Here is an 18,968-nt window from a genome sequence, read left to right as displayed (position 1 = left end):
GAAACGGATGTAGAGTAGAAATATGTCTGAGAATTTTACCTCTATGATAGATTAATTAAAATTAATAAAGACCTGCTAAAACTGTCACTGTTGCTCGTGTCACAAGAAAGCAGCTCTCATTGAAAATGAATGACTTTAGGTCATTTTATACACACACACACACACATTACCGTTCAATGAATAGAAAGTCCAGCAAAACAGCATAGAAATCTTTTGTAACATTATAAGTCTTTACTCTTACTTTTTATCCATTTAATGTGTCCTTGCTGAATAAGAGTAATAATTTCTTACTATATTTTTGAACGATAGTGTATATTGCTACAGATACATCTATTTATACGTTACTCAAATATTTTTATAAGAGCTGTTTCTATATGACTAAAACTGAAAACATTTTTTACGTGGAATAAATGTTAACTGGAATCAGATAAATTATAGCAAATTCTAAAAGAAATTTCAGCTAGCTATCAGGGTAACATTTCTCATTTCTCATTTGATGTACTTTAAAGGTCCCGTTTTTGTGCTTTTTTTGAAGCTTTGATTGTGTTTACAGTGTGCAATATAACATGTGTTCATGTTTCGTGAGTAAAAAAACACAATATTTTTCACACAATTCACCTATCTGTATACCGCTGTTTTCATGGTCACAAAAACGGGTGTAAACATTTAGTTAACAAAGCTAAACAGCGTTGCCCTTTATGTAATAAGTTACAGAAACTGTTAAACGCACCAACTTAAATAATAAAATACACTTACTGGTTGTGGTCCATAAACAATGCCTTCTCCAGACAAAGAGGGAACTGCTCCATCTTTCAAGAATAATCTTTGTGTGAATCCAACATTAAACTGATTTAGATTGAGAAAGTTGTCCTCAGCAAAATGTGGGAAGCCCAAACAAAGGTGATTGGACTCCGAGATAAAAATAACAGCGTTTCAGCGACATGGCGACAAACACAAACGCAGCTCTTCCTCCTCCTCCATCGGAGCGCAACAAGACCACGCCCCCTTTTTTGTGTATTCATGTGGGGGAGGTTAGTCAAAAAACTGTTTTAGTGATGTCATTACTGCAGGAACTAGAGGGCTGTAGTCCAAATGGGTCGTTTTTTTTTGTAGGCGAATTCTGTTAAATAAAATATCTCGCTTGGCATTGAACTTTGAGCTTTAGAATTTTACAGATATCATTTATACTCTAACAACAACATTACACACTAACTAAAGTTTAAATCATGGGATCACGAAGAACGGGACCTTAAAATCTAAAACTGAAAAAACAAAACATTTTAAACTATGGACAAAAAATAAAAACAAAAAATTACTGAAACTTTAATAGGAAATTCAAATGTAAAATAAAAGCTCATTCAAAATATTAATAAAAACTATAATAGAATCTCAATGATGCTGAAATATTGCTGATTTAATTGAATTTACTCTGTAACTCACTCTCCACAAAATTGTACTTATATAGTTTATCACACAAAATTTGAAAGTCACACGTAGGGTCCCATTTAATTTCGTGAACTCACTCTGTTACGTGTGTGTGTGTGTGTGTGTGAGTAGTGTGCAGGCTATCTTCCCCACTCCGGACCCTGCAGCACTGAAGGATCGGCGAATGGAAAACCTTGTAGCTTACGCGCGCAAAGTGGAAGGTGACATGTACGAATCTGCAAACAGCAGGGTAAGAAAAACACTTTCACAGTCTCATGTCTGTGATTTTATATTTGGTAAATATCTAAGTGAATCCACAGAATCGCTTGATTCCTCACATTTCACCCATGATGCAGCTGTCACGTTCTAGTGCTGGACAGAGCGCTGGAAAACCTCATTCTAACTAGGCGTGATACGTCAATAAATTTGGCTCCTCTAAAATCTGCATGAAATCACTTTGTAACAAAACATTTGAATTGTTTAAAATGAGTTGTAAGAATGATAGTCCTGTCTATCTTTTCCAGGCGGAGTATTACCACTTGTTGGCGGAGAAGATTTATAAGATTCAGAAGGAGCTGGAGGAGAAGAGGAGAACCAGACTACAGAAGCAGGGTATGATGCCAGCTCAGCCTGGCATGCCCAACAGTGCTCTACCTCAAGCACCAGCTGGCATGAATCAGGCACAGCTGCCCAGTATGTACACATACACACATGCATACACTGACCTTAAAGGAATAGTTCACCCAAAAATGAAAATTTGCTGAAGATTTACTCATTCTCGTCCCATCTAAGATGTAGATGAGTATCATGAGTTTTTATTCATCAGAAAAGATTTGGATAGATTTAGCATTACATCACTTGCTCACCAATGGATCCTCTGCAGTGAATGGGTGCCGTCAGAATGAGAGACCAAACAGCTGATAAAAACTAGGGCCGGGACTCGATTAAAAAAAATAATCTAATTAATTAGAGGCTTTGTAATTAATTAATCGAAATTAATCGCATTTTAATCGCATATAAATATTTGACCTGAGAACAGTGAGAAGTAATTTTTTTTCACATGGATTTATAGTATACCACTGAATAATGACTGAATACATAAGCTTAAGCAACAAAATATTGTTTATTTTTGTTCAACCAAGTCTAGCAGACCAGTGCAATTTTTGCCATGAAGTGTAGCAATAGCATATTTAGAAACAATTTAGAAATAGTACATGTCAGAAATTCAGGAAGCTTATAGGTGCTGGAACCTTATGTAAAGTGTTTTTTTTTTTTTTTTTTTTTTTTTTTTTTTTTTTTTTTTTTTAAGTAAAACACAATACTGTCAATTACATTCAGAACATTGGAAACACTGACTATTAGAAAACATCTCTCTGTTGCTTCAGAGGCCATAACATACGAAGTCCAACTCTCAATAACCTTGGCCAAAACAATAAAGAGTTCAACATAAACTGTTGCACCAACAAAATACATAGTTCAACATAAAGTGTAAAGTCCACGCTAGCTGCTATATGTTTTGCGTTGAAGTGATACTTGAGGCTCGATGTGCTGCTGCGGTGATATGCGAACGCTAGTTGGAGCTCCAGTATAATCGGTCCGCCGAAACTCATCCAGTGAGAAACGTTCCGCGGTGCAAAAATAAGTTATTAAAAATGCGGGATTTTTTTCTGTAATTAATTAATCTTAGTTAACGCGTTATTTTTTGTGTAATTAATTAATCTCAATTAACGCGTTAAAGTCCCGGCCCTAATAAAAACATCACACTGATCCACACGACTCCAGTTAACATCTTGTAAAGTGAAAAGCTGCATGTTTGTAAGAAACAAATCCAACATTAAAGGGGTCATATGATGCGATTTGCCACGATGATTGAATCGTGAGTTTAAGCAGTGTAGAGTAGTGCTTGTTTGTCGTTTCTCTTATCACAAATGCAGACATGATTTTATGATTATGCGGCATGATGCAAAGCAACGCATAAAAACACAGTACAAGTCATTATAAATCTTTATTTATGTCCCCACTTGGATGCAACAAATGGCTCATTTGTAATGTGTTTTATTGTTTGTCTTGTCATGCCGGTGTTTTGACCAGGACATGGCATGACGGTATGGTAAGGGTCGTAACATTTCCATCAAAAGCTTGAAGTATTCAGCCAATCACAACGCCCTGGATAGCTGGCCAATCACTGCACACCTTGCCTTTCAGACCAATGAGCTTTGAAAAAAAAAACTATGCGTTTCAGAAAGGCGGGGCATAGAGGAAAAAAAAAAATAATGTAGAGTATGTGGAAAATGTGTTTTTTGAACCTTAAACCACATAAACACTTTGCATTAAACCAAATACACAAAATAATGTTCTTTTTAGAAACATCATATGACCCCTTTAAGGCATTTTAAATATAAACTGTTGCTTCTGGCAAAAATGTGTGTCCATGGATGGAAACAGTGGTTTAAAGTTGAAATTGTCGTAATGGATTTGTTTATTATAAAAATACAGCTTTTCAGTTATGTGGTTTACTTGTGAATTATTGTGATGTTTTTATCAGCTGTTCGGACTCTCATTCTGACGGCACCCATTCACTGCAGAGGATCCATTAGTTAGCAAGTGATGTAATGCTATAATTTATTCGAATCTGTTCCCATGAAGAAACAAACTCATGTACATCTTGGAAGGTCTGAGGATGTGTACATTTTCAGTAGGGCTGTACAACAAATCACGTGCGTTTATCATGCACATCTCGTAAGTAGAGCCGGTTCTGTGATTGGTAGTAAATCTCCAGCACGTTCTTTCAGATGGAGCAGCATTTACTACACAGAGCCTTAGTTCACTGACAAGCTAAGCAGTATCGCATTCATTATCAGCGATGCAATAATGAAAGATGGTTGCGTAGTTTGTTAGTGTTTGGGTGAACTATTCCTTTAAATTCAAACCATGTATTAAAGTACAAACACACACAGTTAAATCAGATGATGCTGTTTGTGATGGATGTTCTGGTCTTTTGTAGATGGTCCCAATACAGATCCGTCCTTAGTTCAAGCTGCTGGACCCAATCAGATGGTTAACCGCATGCAGAATCCTGCTGGTATGGCACACTCACTAAATGGTCTGTAGTTGAAGCAGTTTTTTTTAACATCTATAAATAAATCACTGTTTTGTATTGTATTTTTTATTAATTTATTTGTAACTTTTGTGCAGGTATGAATCAGTTTGCCCAGGTGGGTATGCAACAGCCAATGGGACAAAGGGCAACGCCGCCCCTGCCTATGGGCGCAAACCACAATCAGGTAAAATTACTTGTGGCCTAAAGAGGGACAAATAATTTGACTGATTTAGTGTTTATTAAGAGTCCTTATTGTATTTTTAGATGGGTATGCATGGAACACCTCGGATGACTCAACCCAACGTACCCCAATTACAAAACCAGTACATGCAGAACCAGTTTCCAGGCACAGGTGCCGGACTGGGCCAGGGAGCAGTCGGCCTGAACCAACCTGCGGGTCAGGGAGCCATGGCACAGGTCAGCTACTAAAACGCATTTACAGGGCTCAACGCTAAGGATTTTTTCTACTGACCAGGTCGGCCAGTGGTTCAGATTATTACTTGCCCTGCCATAACATTTTAACTGGCCTGCCACAAAAAAATTCAATAGCTGCTTTTATCATTGTTTTTAATCTGTTATCTTGGATTCAAATAAAAAAAGTTTATACATGTGCTGGTCATTTAATTAGAATATCATCAAAAAGTTGATTTATTTCACTAATTCCAGTTAGAAGGTGAAACTTGCATATTATATTCATTCATTACACACTTCATTTCAAATGTTTATTTCTTTTAATTTTGATTATTATAACTGACAACTAAGGAAAATCCCAAATTCATTTTTCTGTGGGGTTAAGTTCAGGCGAGTTTGCTGCCCAATTAAGAACAGGGATACCATGGTCCTTAAACCAGGTACTGGAAGCTTTGGCACTGTGTGCAGGGGCCAAGTCCTGTTTGAAAAATTAAATCTGCATCTCCATAAAGTTGGTCAGCAGCAGGAAGCATGAAGTGCTCTAAAACTTCCTGGTATACGGCTGAGTTGACCTTCGACCTCAGAAAACACAGTGGACCAACACCAGCAGATGACATGCAAACCATCACTGACTGTGGAAACTTTACACTGAACCTCAAGCAACATGGATTGTGTGCCTCTTCTCTCTTCCTCCAGACTCAGGAACCCTGATATCCAAAGGAAATGCAAAATTTACTTTCATCAGAGAACATAACTTTGGACTGCAGCAGTGCAGTCCTTTTTGAAGCGAGACGCTTCTGACGCTGTCTGTTGTTCAAGAGTGGCTTGACACAAGGAATGTGAAGCTGAAACCCATGTATTGCATACATCTCTGCGTAGTGGTTCTTGAAGCACTGACTCCAGCTGCAGTCCACTCTTTGTGAATCTCCCCCACATTTTTGAATGGGTTTTGTTTCACAATTCTCTCCAGGGTGCGGTTATCTCTATTGCTTGTACACTTTTTTTTTTCTACCAGATCTTTTCCTTCCCTTCGCCTTTTTCTTAAAGTGCTTGGACACAGAGCTCTGTGAACGGCCAGCCTCTTTTGCAGTGACTTTTTGTGTCTTGCCCTCCTTGTGCAAGGTGTCAATGATCGTCTTTTGGTCAACTGTCAAGTCAGCAGTCTTCGCCATGATTGTGTAGCCTCCAGAACTAGATTGAGAGATCATTTAAAGACTTTGCAGGTGTTTTGAGTTAATTATCTGATTAGAGTGTGGCACCAGGTGTCTTCAGTATTGAACCTTTTCACAATATTCTAATTATCTGAGATAATGAATTTAGGATTTTTTCTTAGTTGTCCGTTACAATCATCAAAATTAAAAGAAATAAACATTTGAAATATATCAGTCTGTGTGTAATGAATGAATATAATATACAAGTTTCACTTTTTGTATGGTATTAGTGAAATCAACTTTTTTTATGTTATTCTACTTATATGACCAGCACCCGTATGAAACCAGTATTTTAGATACCAAATCAATTTTACAATTAAATTTTTTTATACAACAGCAAAAAGTTACAGTTTACAGACTAAATATAGAATTAACGTAATATTTCCTGACAAATTACATTATGGGAAAAAAAATTGTGATTCAGTTTGTGTGTGGGCACGGAATAGAGATCGTCTGGAAAAAAAACTCCTGGTCGATCGGTGCATCTTTACTCCAGTTTATAAATTAAATATAGATTCGTCATTGTTAAAGCTTCAAAGTAAGTCGCCAAGATGGTTATTTTGACATACTTTTGTATGTATTTGTTAGTGCAAGAAAGACGTGGAAAGGTACTCAACACAGAGCGCGAGTACTGAATGGAGTTGTCTTCCGTGCTTTGCTTGAATGCTTTTAAGTTGCTTGAATTTTTTTAACTAGCGTGGCTTAAAAACCGATACAAATGATAAACTTTTGTAACGATACTGCAGTGGCAGTCAACTGTACCAAGCGTCTTTCACGCTGGCCCCTGGTCATCGGGCAGTCCTTATTGTGGAGCCCTGATTCATACCATATTACTCAGTACCATATAAGTACAGTACAGTAATATGATTTTTCTTTTGGTGGCTAAACAAGTTTTTCTGTTGTGATCTATTGTGAAAAACAATATGAATAACTAATGTGAATGAAATGAATGACTAAAACGCACAATTATAGTGAAAGTAAATTAATAATATTTAAGCATAACATTTAGCCTCATTTAAAATTGCCTCATTGAAACCTATTTTGATCACTGATAAACATGTATCTTCGTCTGTTTGTATGTTTTAGTTATGCTGAGTGATTTGTTAGTGTTACATGATTGTGCTCATAAACATGAATAAAACTCAATGTTATATGTGTATAATACTTGATGTGAAGTAAAGTGACTTAGTATACATAATTAATGCACTAAAATATTTTAATTCAATTCAAGTTTATTTGTATAGCGCTCTTTACAATACAAATCGTTACAAAGCAACTTTACAGAAAATTGTTTCTACAATATTTAGTAGTAGCTTATAAGTGGTGACTGTGCACGTTTGACAGGATCTTTAGAAAAATGTATACAAGACGTAGTCAGCCAGACGATTAACATTATAAATATTATTAATAATAAATAATTATTAAATGATGCAGTCACACTTGTAGCAATATTTGTTAGTTCTGTTTGTTGATTCAGGGTTAGCATCATCTGAGGTCTTCTGAGGGTCAGCATCATCTCTTCTCAGGTGTTCTGGATCCAGACTGGAGCTTGTGTAAATCCTAGGAGAAACATATAAACAAAATAGAGACATCATTAGCATAGCTGATGTTCCAACAAAGTAAAATTAATTAGTTTAACCCAAGCTTAAGAATAAGAATGCACATTTGATCAGATGCAGCTACACTCACAATTTAAGAAATACATTATTCGAATGCTTGGCGAAAGAGATGCGTTTTTAATCTAGATTTAAACAGAGGGAGTGGGTCTGAACCCCGAACATTATCAGGAAGACTATTCCAGAGTTTGGGAGCCAAATGTGAGAAAGCTCTACCTCTTTTAGTGGACTTTGCTATCCTAGGAACTACCAAAAGTCCAGCGTTTTGTGACCTTTGGGAGTGTGATGGATTGTAACGTGGTATAAGGCTCGTTAGGTACACAGGAACCTAACTAGAATGTTTTAAGAATGTTTTTATTTTAAAATAAAAAGATTCTAAAACCATGCTGTAAGAATTTACACAAGTGAATTGCTGAACCAGTTGAACCGATTCTATGAAATGGACAGAAATGATAAGTGAAACAAGAAGCAAATTTGGAAGAGTCTACAGGAAACATGACAAATTGAATATCACTGCAGTATTCACAATGCGTAGTTACATCACCAACAAAGCTACCAGGAATATGTTGTAAATCGCCCAGCCTTCGATGTATAGTAATACCAGCCAGCTAAGTATAATTTTTGTTTGTTGTCTTGCTCTCTCAGAATCAGATGCCCACTCCACCATCGCTGGCAGTCCATAGTCCAGTAGCTCAAACCCAGGCTGCAGTCTCTGGCTCCGGAGCCACTGTTGGCCCTCAGGGGCCTCCGTCCAACCTCCCTCCACCTGCTCCGCAGCCCGGATTGCACACACACTGTCCTCCCTTACGCCAAAACTCCCCTTCTCCTGCACGCAGCCTCACCCCTACCCCTGCCCCTCATCAAACGCCCCCGCAGATGCCGGGTAACCAGACCCCCCAGCCCCACACCCCCACTTCTTTGACCACTATGACCCCACCCACAAAGCCGCTGCCCCCGATGGCACAGGGGGTGGGCTCAGAAAAAGCCAGTCAGCTACAGCAGCAGTCGCATGGGGGTGGAGTTGCTGAAGGCCCCCAAACAGGGCTAGCGTCTTCTGTGCCTTCCCAGAATGCACATGGGCTTTGTGCACACCCACGCACTCCGGTGAGTATCACAATCGAGAATGTGTTTGTGTTTGGGGTGTTTTTGCTTCACATCATCTCATAAGTTGACTGTCGCTGAAGAGCCTCCATTTATCAATGTTCTGTTGTGAATGTAGGGCCCTATGATTTCCATGATGCAAAAACTGAATTCATATTATAATGATAGAATTTGTCAAAATTTGGATGAGTAAATCAAAAGTAGGGCTGTACACTCAAATCACAGTATAAAGTAGTGTCTATGAATATTAAAGCACAAAAGACTGCAACTCTTTGTTAATTAATTATATTTTACAAACTAATAACAGTCATAATACAGTTTATTAAAATATTATAAAAAAAAAAATTCCGTCCATGTTTGTTTTAATTTAAACTGTAAACCTTTGTTGTGCAGGACTGTTTTCGCCACAAATGAAACAATTGTTCACATTTCATTTGATTATATTTTAAAAGACTGAATAGTTGATTTACAACCGTTTTTGATAACAAGTATGTATTAAATATATCAACACAGAATCCCCCAAAAATGTAAACGCACACAAAAGGTTTTCTGAAAAAAAAATGGCACTATCATTGTTAAACATTTAATAAAATGTTAGTTAGTTTTTTTTTTCAGATGTAATTAATCCATTAAACTAAATCCAGAAAAATTGAAAACTGTCTCATGTTACGAATGTAACCATAGTTCCCTGAGTAGGGAACGAGACACTGCGTCCTCTAGGGGTCGCTTTGGGGAACACCTCGTCGTGACCCGTGTCTGAAGCATACATTGAAAAAATACCAACTTGTTGGCCAGCGACAGCCTCCAACGTCACTACCGGCTCGACTATAAGCAAGCACCAGGAGAGCACGACATTCACTTCTTCGTCTGAAGCTTGACAGGGAGCTAGAGGACACAGTGTCTCGTCCCTACTCTGGGAACTATGGTTACATTCGTAACCTGAGACAGTTCCCTTTTGAGGGAACTTCGATCTGTGTCCTCTATGGGTCGCTTTGGGGAACAGTATACCCACGCCGCCATGCTGAGGGGAGTGCAGGCCAGAATCATGGCGAGCACTAAGTACCAACTCTACCATTTCCATGGGAGTTGCCCCTGAGACGTTTAGACAGCTGTCTGTGGCCGTACCCCTTACGGTCAAAAGGCCTAAGCTACATACCCTACTTAATTGTTAGGGCCTCCGACCAGGGTAGAGCTGAAGGCTTGGAATCAGGAAAGATTCCTTTAAAGGGATACGACTAAGAAGCTAGCATTTCTACCAAGTCTTGCCTGTCACACAGGGGCTACCTCTAGCTTACGCATAAGCTTGCAGGAAAGAGCGGTCTCGACAGTTCACTAGTAGCAACACCCTGTTTAGATAGGTATCCGAGGATACATAGGTGGAGTGGCACCCAAGATGAATGGGGCTTTTACCAACTCAAGAAAGGGCACGAAGCAACCGAGCGAAGAAAGAACGCAGAATACTAGCATGCAAACTTATCAAAGTGTGGATTTCAGAAAGTGTGCAAAGACTTCACATGCACACTTACTATAGCATGGATTTTCAAATACTGTTCTAAGGAGGGGCTGTCGTGGCACCTTAATAGAGCAGTTCGTAGATGGAATGGTGCATCTCAAAACATTATGATTGAGAGTCACCAACTCGATCTATATAAACAATACTGGAGTGCTCTGGGGAAAAAATTGAAAACTCAGTCTCATATGAGAGGAGAACTCCAAGCTCAGAGTAGCGTGCTCATAGGTGACCCTTTTTTGGAAAAAGGGGAACGCTGCTAAATTACCACGAGAATCGCCAAAATAGCCCCTCATGAGGACGCAGTTCGAAGTTCCCTCGAAAGGGAACAGAATTTGGGAGAAAAAAAATCTAAATACAAAACTGATTTCACAGAAGCTAGGATTTGGTCAAACATGGCCAGCGTGAAAGCTCTCTTTATCTGTTGTGTTTTTCTTTTTCTTTTATGACTTTTTTTTTATTTGTTCTCTTACTCTGCTGTTCCTTTTTATCTTCTGACACGTGTTCCTTTAGTTTGCATGTTACTTTTTTTATTTACTGTTCCTTTTGTTCGCCATTGGCTGCTTGTCATTACTTTGCTGAGTTTCCTTCTGAATTTTGTTTGCTATTGACTGTTTTATCTTGCTCTGTTGTTTTTATTGATGTTTTTTGGCATTTATTTTATTTCACTGTCAGCTCTTATGATATTGTTTCTGTTAGCTGTTCCTACTGATTTTTGTTTGCCACTGGCCCATTTCCCATCCCTTCTGACTCATTTCTTATTTGCTCTGTTCCTTTCTTTTATTTCTCATTGGCTGTTCTCTCTATTTGCACCTTGTTGGTTGTTCCACTTTCATTTTGTATGTTGGCTCTTCTCTCTTAATCAGCTGTATGTTTTTTGGCTTTTCTTTTTTTTTTTTTTTTTTGACCCTGATTGTCCTAATCTGGTGTTCTGTCCCGCCCCTCAGCTCTCTCAGAAGTCATCTCTGACGGCCGACGGTCAGGCCTCAACTCCTGCTTCGGACAGCAGTGCTGACCCTAGCTCACAGTTAACATCATCCGAGCCCACCGCCCCACTCGACCCCAAAACTGAGGTCAAACAGCAGGAAGAAGAGGATGACAATGAGACCGAGGATAAGGCCTCAGGGAAAATGGCCGCCATGCAGACTGAGATAAAGATTGAGGAGAAACCAGAGGTAAGCAGAAAAACATGGATGACAAAGAAAGCCATAAAAACAAACAAACAAAAAGTCCATTAAATCCAATTATTTTCAAGTTTATTTGTATAGCTCTGCTTTTTTTTTTTTTTTTTTTTTTTTTTTTTACGATACAAATCATTACAAAGTAACTACAGAAAATTACCTTTCTACAATATTTAGTAGTAGCTTAAGTGGTGGCACTCAGTTTTTTTTTTTTTTTTTTAAGAATATATGAATACAATTCAGCCAGACGATGAACATTATTAACAGCAATTATAATATGATGCAGTCACACTTGTAGCAATATTTGTTAGTTCTGTATGTTGTTAAATCACCCAAGGTCCTTTGAGGGGTCAGCATCATCTCTTCTCAGGTGTTCTGGATCCAGACTGGGGCTTGTGTTAAATCCTAGTTGCGCAAAACAGAGAAACTATTAGAGACATCGTTAGCATAGCTGCTGTTCCAACAAAGTAAAATTAATTAGTTTAAACCAAGCTAAAGAATAATAATGCGCATTTGATCAGATGCAAAGACTTCACATGCACACTTACTATAGCATGGATTTTCAAATACTGTTCTAAGGAGGGGCTCTCGTGGCACCTTAATAGAGCAGCTCGTAGATGGAATGGTGCATCTCAAAACATTATGATTGAGTCACCAACTGCAGCCACAATTTAAGAGATGCATTATTCGAATGCTTGCTAAAAGAGATGTGTTTTTAATCTAGATTAGGGATGTCAAATTTCGATTATTTCCATGATCGATCGTCGTTTAAATTAACGATCAATTAATCGATTAATCGTTAACCATAATACTGCAAAATGCGTCTATTGCAGGCACGCAGTCAGCGGTATGACAGGATGTGCAAAAGCCACACACACACACAAAACGCTTTCTCACTTGAATTAAAGAGGTTTTAGTCTGAATAAAATGCTAGTAGCAGGATTATAAAATGAATAGATGCGATTATGATCATTTGATAAAATGAAGAGATTGCGCCATACTTTTGAGGTCATTTTACTTTGTTGACAGTTTCCAATCCCGCACGGAGAACGCTGAACGCGCATCTTGAAATGGTTTTGTGGTGCTCGTTGTTGTATTTTAAAGCACAATTGCAATGTTTTCAACTGACATTATTGTATAAAATTATCCGAAATGTGGAGCGCGTGTGACTGCGCTGCACATTAAGTGAACTACATCGGTGCTGCTGCACCAAAACACAGTTGCTCACATTAATTTGATCCTGCTGGATTCTGTCCTAGAAAATGTCCGATTTTTAAAAATCCGGCATACAGCGCATTAGATCGTGACAGTGCATGCGTGCAGACGAGGATGAGCGAGCGCGGCTTTGGCTAGATTTATTTGGAGGTTATTGCTCATGTCTCATTCGGCACAAATCGAAATGTTTCCATATTCGCAATGTATTTGAATGTTAAACTATTATTTATAATGTAAACTAGGCTTGTACTTAACACGCATTCGCATATAGACGGAAAAGATGATCCTCTTCATATGAGCAAAAACGTCCTTGGCATAACAGCAGAGTGGACCGGTATACTACGGTCTATTTAAACTGACCAGTGTAACCTTTTAATGTTTAGTTGACTATTTTATTTTGATAATGAACAGACTGCGATGTAAGTTTGAATCGCTAGAATATACGTGTGCAGCAGGCTCCTGGGCGATCGAAACAGCTGAGACATTAAAAAAATATATATTTTCCGCAAAAGTGTTTACTTTCATTTGTGCACACTCACAATAAAAACAGAAGATTTGTGCTCTTGTAAAATAAAGCAAACAAACAGAATGCGTTGTCATCCTTTTTTTTTTTTTTTTTGTGAACTTATGGAGCGCCCACACTTCTGTTTTAAATCCGTTAATCTTAATTAGCCTATTTAAGTCGGATATATTTCGCATAGCCTATTTAAAAAAAAAACATGAAAACAAATTGTTATTTTTATGTTGGGCCTATTACTTAGTAGGCTATACATTTTCCTTAAAGCATCCCATTTTGTCCCAGGGCTTAGAACCTGTGCCCTAGTCAGGTCCATGCAGAAACTTGTGAAGGATGCTCGGCGTCACCGTTTAGTGACAGCAGTGAATGCTCCAGGAATGTGTCGGTCACAGCGCCTATTAATCGCTGTTTTGAATCCAGCAATTATTTATTTAGAAATGACAAGATCTGATTATGACAAGTGTGGTATAAAAGCTTTGTTTATTAGAGGAATAATAGGTTAACTGGAAAATGTTAGATCACGACCATGCTTTTGGACCCCATAGTCTTCATTTACGCGGCTTTGTTCTGGTTTGCCGGTTGGTCACGAATTTCCACAAATTCAGTATATTTAGGCATCGTTTCTTTTCCTAAATCTTCATAGTCTAACCCTCTAATTTCCCAGGTTTATTTTATTATCTTTCGCTTTTAATAACTGTTTTCGCATCTCTTACTGTGGTAAACATGGGAAGGGAAATTAAAGATTTCATGAATTAAGAATTTGTTCGATTTATTAATTTGTTCCCTTATTTCACTTAAATCATGGGTTATTTAGGGAACAAAATTAATGAAACATGGACAATTGCCACATTAATAATTCGTAGGAATGAATTAACAAGTTGTAGGAATGAATAGACTACCTGTCCTGTCACTGTGTCCCGCAGCCCTGCAAAGCGCACGATATAAAACAGTTATCTGATGAAATGATTAGTAACTACATTTCTATTGCATTTAATGTTGAAGAACTTTTATGTTGTTTCTATTTTAATGTACTTTAAAGTTTAAATCACATTAAAAGCTTAATTTGTACATTGTGAATGAATGATGATGCTTTTATATATCGTCACCGTCACTCACAGCCGCTCGCACGTGTTGAGTGCGCATGAGCCGCACGCAGCCCAACATTGAATCGGTTAACCGACCATCGATAGCCTTAATCGATTGCATCTCTTATCGACAATTAATCGATCATCGATTAATCGTTGACATCCCTAATCTAGATGTAAACCGAGAGAGTGTGTCTGAACCCGAACATTATCAGGAAGGCTATTCCAGAGTTTGGGAGCCAAATGGGAAAAAGCTCTACCTCCTTTAGTAGACTTTGTTATCCTAGGAACTACCAAAAGTCCAGCGTTTTGTGACCTTAGGGAGCGTGATGGATTGTAACGTGGTATAAGGCTAGTTAGATACGCAGGAGCTAAACCATTTAGGGCCTTATAGGTAAGTAATGATATTGTGATGATTTGCACTGGCTACTTATTAAGTTCAGTATCAGTTACAGAGACTGTAAAATTGGGGTAATATGATCATATTTTCTTGACCTGGTAAGGACTCTAGCTGTTGTATTTTTGGACTACCTGTAGCTTGTTTGTAGAAGATGCAGGACAACCACCTAGAAGTGCATTACAATAGTCCAGTCTAGAGGTCACGAGTGCATGAACTAGCTTTTCTGCATCAGACACAAGTAACATGTTTCGTAGCTTGGCAATTTTTCTAAGATGGAAGAATGCAGTTTTTGTAACATGGGGAAATATAGTTTTCAAAAGACAAGTTGCTGTCTAATATAACACCCAGATTTTTGACTGTAGAGGAAGTAACAGTACATCAGTCTAGTTGCAAATTATAATCTACAAGATTCTGTTTACTGTTTTCTTTGGTCCAATAATTAATATCTCTGTCTTCTTATCTGAATTTAACCGGAGAAAATTATTGGTCATCCAATCTTTTACATTTTTAACACACTGTTAGTTTAGATAATTTAGACGTTTCATTTGGTGTCATTGAGATATATAGCTGAGTATCATCCGCATAACAGTGGAAACTAATCCTGTATTTTCTAATAATATTACCATGGGGCAACATGTATATTGAAAATAGAAGAGGACCTAGTACAGATCCTTGTGGCACTCCATATTTTACTGGTGATAAATGAGATGACTCCCCATTTATATAAACAAAATGTTAGTGATCGGACAGGTAGGATCTAAACCATCTTAGAGCCTACCCTTGAATACCTGTTTAGTTTTGTAATCTATCTAGAAGTACTTTTTGGTACAAAATTATGGTCTCTAACCATATTTTGGTCCGCCAGATTAAGAAGGAGGAGCCCGCAGACGATGATTGTAAGACAGAGCCAATGGAAACATCAACTGGATCGACAGGCGAGGACAAGAAGCCGGAAGTCAAAACTGAACCCAAAGAGGAAGAGGTTGCAGGGACGAACAGCTCTCCCACAAACACACAAAGCAAGAAGAAAGGTAAAACTAAATTCAAGCACACCTTCGTAGATGCGTTTTTCACCAAACTCATTTGGGTTTAGGCTAAATATTTTCCTTTTAATGCTTTCCCATCCATTTTTCTATGCAAGTGTAATGTGCTAGGGAAAAAATCCATTGTTAGACTGTCTCAGAAAAGATGCTTTTTGTTGTAGATGTCTCCATTTTTTATTTGAGTGTTATTTACAGTGCTTCATGGGATGTAATTCTATCCCCATTCAAGCTGCCAAGTATACAGGTCAAATAATTACACAGTTTCAAGTAATTTGCTTTAAATCAAAGTGTGTAATTGTGTAACTGATATCGGTTTAAGCTGGTTTGTTTGGTTCATGGTTTTTAAATGAAAAAATTCTGATTGTGTTTGGTAAGTGGAACATAGATTAGATGACCTTTTATATCGCCTTTAAGGATCCTTATTATTCTTATATAATTTGTATATACCGTAGTCATTAACCAAAGCACCTTTAAAAAATGAACTAAAATGGATTTGTTATTTTATATTGCGGTTAGATTTATATGTTAAAAATTGGGAAATCATAAGTTCTCATTGCATGAAATCTACTAATTCTGACCTAGAATCAGCAGGTGCTTGTTCTTTTCCTCAGTTTAATAAGAAGGACAAACACTGCTTGAAATCAGTACTCATGATTTTCATATGATTATGTGTCTGATTCTTGACTTGCTGCTTGCTTTATTTCCTTCCTCTCCATCAGTATTTAAACCCGACGAGCTCCGCCAGGCTTTAATGCCCACTCTGGAAGCTCTGTACAGACAGGACCCAGAGTCGCTGCCCTTCCGGCAGCCGGTGGACCCCCAGTTACTGGGAATACCCGTACGTATTCGAACTAGTAACAAAACTAACCTGGTAAGGGCCTGCGCTGGCACGCATTACGCTACAAACAACCTAGCACTTTTCAGTTCTAGTCTCATTCCTTCTTTTTTATTTTATACCCCCTCTCTTTCTTTCTTCTGCTTGCTGTTGTGTACATTGTGTTTGTATGTGAGAGAGACGTTGCAAGCTTGCTTCTGTAGCGTTTCTGTCCGAAAACAAGAGTGAATAGAAGGCAGCACAGACTATAAACATCTAATTTTGTGGTTGACATGTTAACCATATGTTAGACGCAATTCAAATCAGGAAAATTGAAAGCTAAAGTTTGTGGTTATTTTGAAGTTATTACACTGAATTAATGTGTTGATGACGCAAGCTATTTTTTAAACTTTGACTCAACCAATCGCGTTTGGCGAGTTTTTGGGATGGGACAATCTTTTTTTTTCTTTCTTGTTTTTGTCCACCAATGGCAGACAGAATGCGTTTATAAAACAAATTATTAATTTTGAATCCGGCGATCCAGAGGTTACACAATTAAGCTTGAAATTTGTTTTTATCTGTAGCTTTAATATGATATCGAATTGGATTATGAAACTAACATACATTTATTAATAAAACAGGAAAGATGAAGAGTGAACCAGGGTAAGGATAGAAGTAGACTAATGTTTGTGAAATCTATTAACTATACACATTAACATTTTTTTGCCAATATTTGTGTCATATAAACACACATATTTTTAATAGGTCTGAATTTGTGTTTAAAATGATCCACAGATTAAAAAACATTGTAAGTTGCTAATTATAATGCTTCAGTTTCACAGTTATTCAAACAGCAACATATGCCTTTAACTGGCCATTGCATTCATAAGCTCAACAGAATCATGTGTAATGGGTTAAATTAAGCAACGCTGTAAACGCATAAAAAGAAATATGATGAGTAATGAATGGATCTAAATTCAACAGCGTTCATTTTATTTGTACTTTTTTTCGCTAGTTAATTTTTAAGATTAAACTAGTAATGTGTCTTAAATGTTATTTGACTGCTATGAAAGGTGTTACGGTCTGTGCTGACCTTATTTTCTTCATTTAGTATCATTTTTGCTATCATCTGATACAAATCCATGTAATTCATTATCATAACCTGAACTTCAAGCCATTGCAGTTGTTTTATTTTGCCACATAATATTCTCATGCTGACTTCACCATCATTCCCCAGAGCTATGGCCTTAAATATTTTAGTAATAACCAGCAAAGCAGATGGAAATTTACTGACTGATCAGTGCATCACATTTATGTGAAGCATAATTGGCTTTCATTTACATTTAAAGAGCCACATTTCTTACACTGATCACTTTTGGGATCAGTTGATTTTATTTTGTTTCTTAAAATAGTGGTGAAAATTAAAATGAATCTCCTGCTTTTCTGGTTATTTTGCTGCTTTATCAGTGGTTTGTTTGAATGAGGCACCGGCCCTATTTAAGGTGTGACAAGCAAACATTACAGACAGGAGAGCGAAGTTAGCCGAAAAATTAAAGAGTCTGAGTAAAATATGTATAAAAGTATGATATTGGGCAATCAAAAAGTCAAGTAAAATACATTTATTAATAAAACAGGAAAGATGAAGAGTGAACCAGGGTAAGGATAGAAGTAGACTAATGTTTGTGAAATCTATTAACTATACACATTAACATTTTTTTGCCAATATTTGTGTCATATAAACACACATATTTTTAATAGGTCTGAATTTGTGTTTAAAATGATCCACAGATTAAAAAACATTGTAAGTTGCTAATTATAATGCTTCAGTTTCACAGTTATTCAAACAGCAACATATGCCTTTAACTGGCCATTGCATTCATAAGCTCAACAGAATCATGTGTAATGGGTTAAATTAAGCAACGCTGTAAACGCATAAAAAGAAATATGATGAGTAATGAATGGATCTAAATTCAACAGCGTTCATTTTATTTGTACTTTTTTTCGCTAGTTAATTTTTAAGATTAAACTAGTAATGTGTCTTAAATGTTATTTGACTGCTATGAAAGGTGTTACGGTCTGTGCTGACCTTATTTTCTTCATTTAGTATCATTTTTGCTATCATCTGATACAAATCCATGTAATTCATTATCATAACCTGAACTTCAAGCCATTGCAGTTGTTTTATTTTGCCACATAATATTCTCATGCTGACTTCACCATCATTCCCCAGAGCTATGGCCTTAAATATTTTAGTAATAACCAGCAAAGCAGATGGAAATTTACTGACTGATCAGTGCATCACATTTATGTGAAGCATAATTGGCTTTCATTTACATTTA

At 37.3% G+C, this 18,968-nt stretch overlaps 1 protein-coding gene across 13 annotated transcripts in view; it reads left to right on the top strand.

Moving 5' to 3' along the window:
- LOC113047153 (histone acetyltransferase p300-like) overlaps positions 1 to 18,968 on the top strand; it is a 44,020-nt gene that overhangs the window by 11,098 nt on the left and 13,954 nt on the right. For 4 of the 13 annotated variants that reach the window (XM_026208454.1, XM_026208477.1, XM_026208440.1 and 1 more), the window contains exons 9-17: positions 1,558 to 1,675; positions 1,950 to 2,118; positions 4,430 to 4,528; positions 4,621 to 4,709; positions 4,790 to 4,942; positions 8,409 to 8,867; positions 11,322 to 11,549; positions 15,638 to 15,803; positions 16,535 to 16,686. In XM_026208454.1, the coding sequence (XP_026064239.1) occupies positions 1,558 to 1,675; positions 1,950 to 2,118; positions 4,430 to 4,528; positions 4,621 to 4,709; positions 4,790 to 4,942; positions 8,409 to 8,867; positions 11,322 to 11,549; positions 15,638 to 15,803; positions 16,535 to 16,686 (1,633 nt within the window). The remainder of the gene's footprint in view (positions 1 to 1,557; positions 1,676 to 1,949; positions 2,119 to 4,429; positions 4,529 to 4,620; positions 4,710 to 4,789; positions 4,943 to 8,408; positions 8,868 to 11,321; positions 11,550 to 15,637; positions 15,804 to 16,534; positions 16,687 to 18,968) is intronic. The other 9 variants (XM_026208528.1, XM_026208497.1, XM_026208486.1 and 6 more) reach the window with 5 other exon arrangements.

The sequence above is a fragment of the Carassius auratus genome, chromosome 3, assembly GCF_003368295.1.
Source record: "Carassius auratus strain Wakin chromosome 3, ASM336829v1, whole genome shotgun sequence".
Classification (NCBI taxonomy): Eukaryota; Metazoa; Chordata; class Actinopteri; order Cypriniformes; family Cyprinidae; genus Carassius; species Carassius auratus.
The sequence above is the reverse complement of the archived record's forward strand: the minus strand, read 5'-3'. Positions and strand labels throughout refer to the sequence as shown.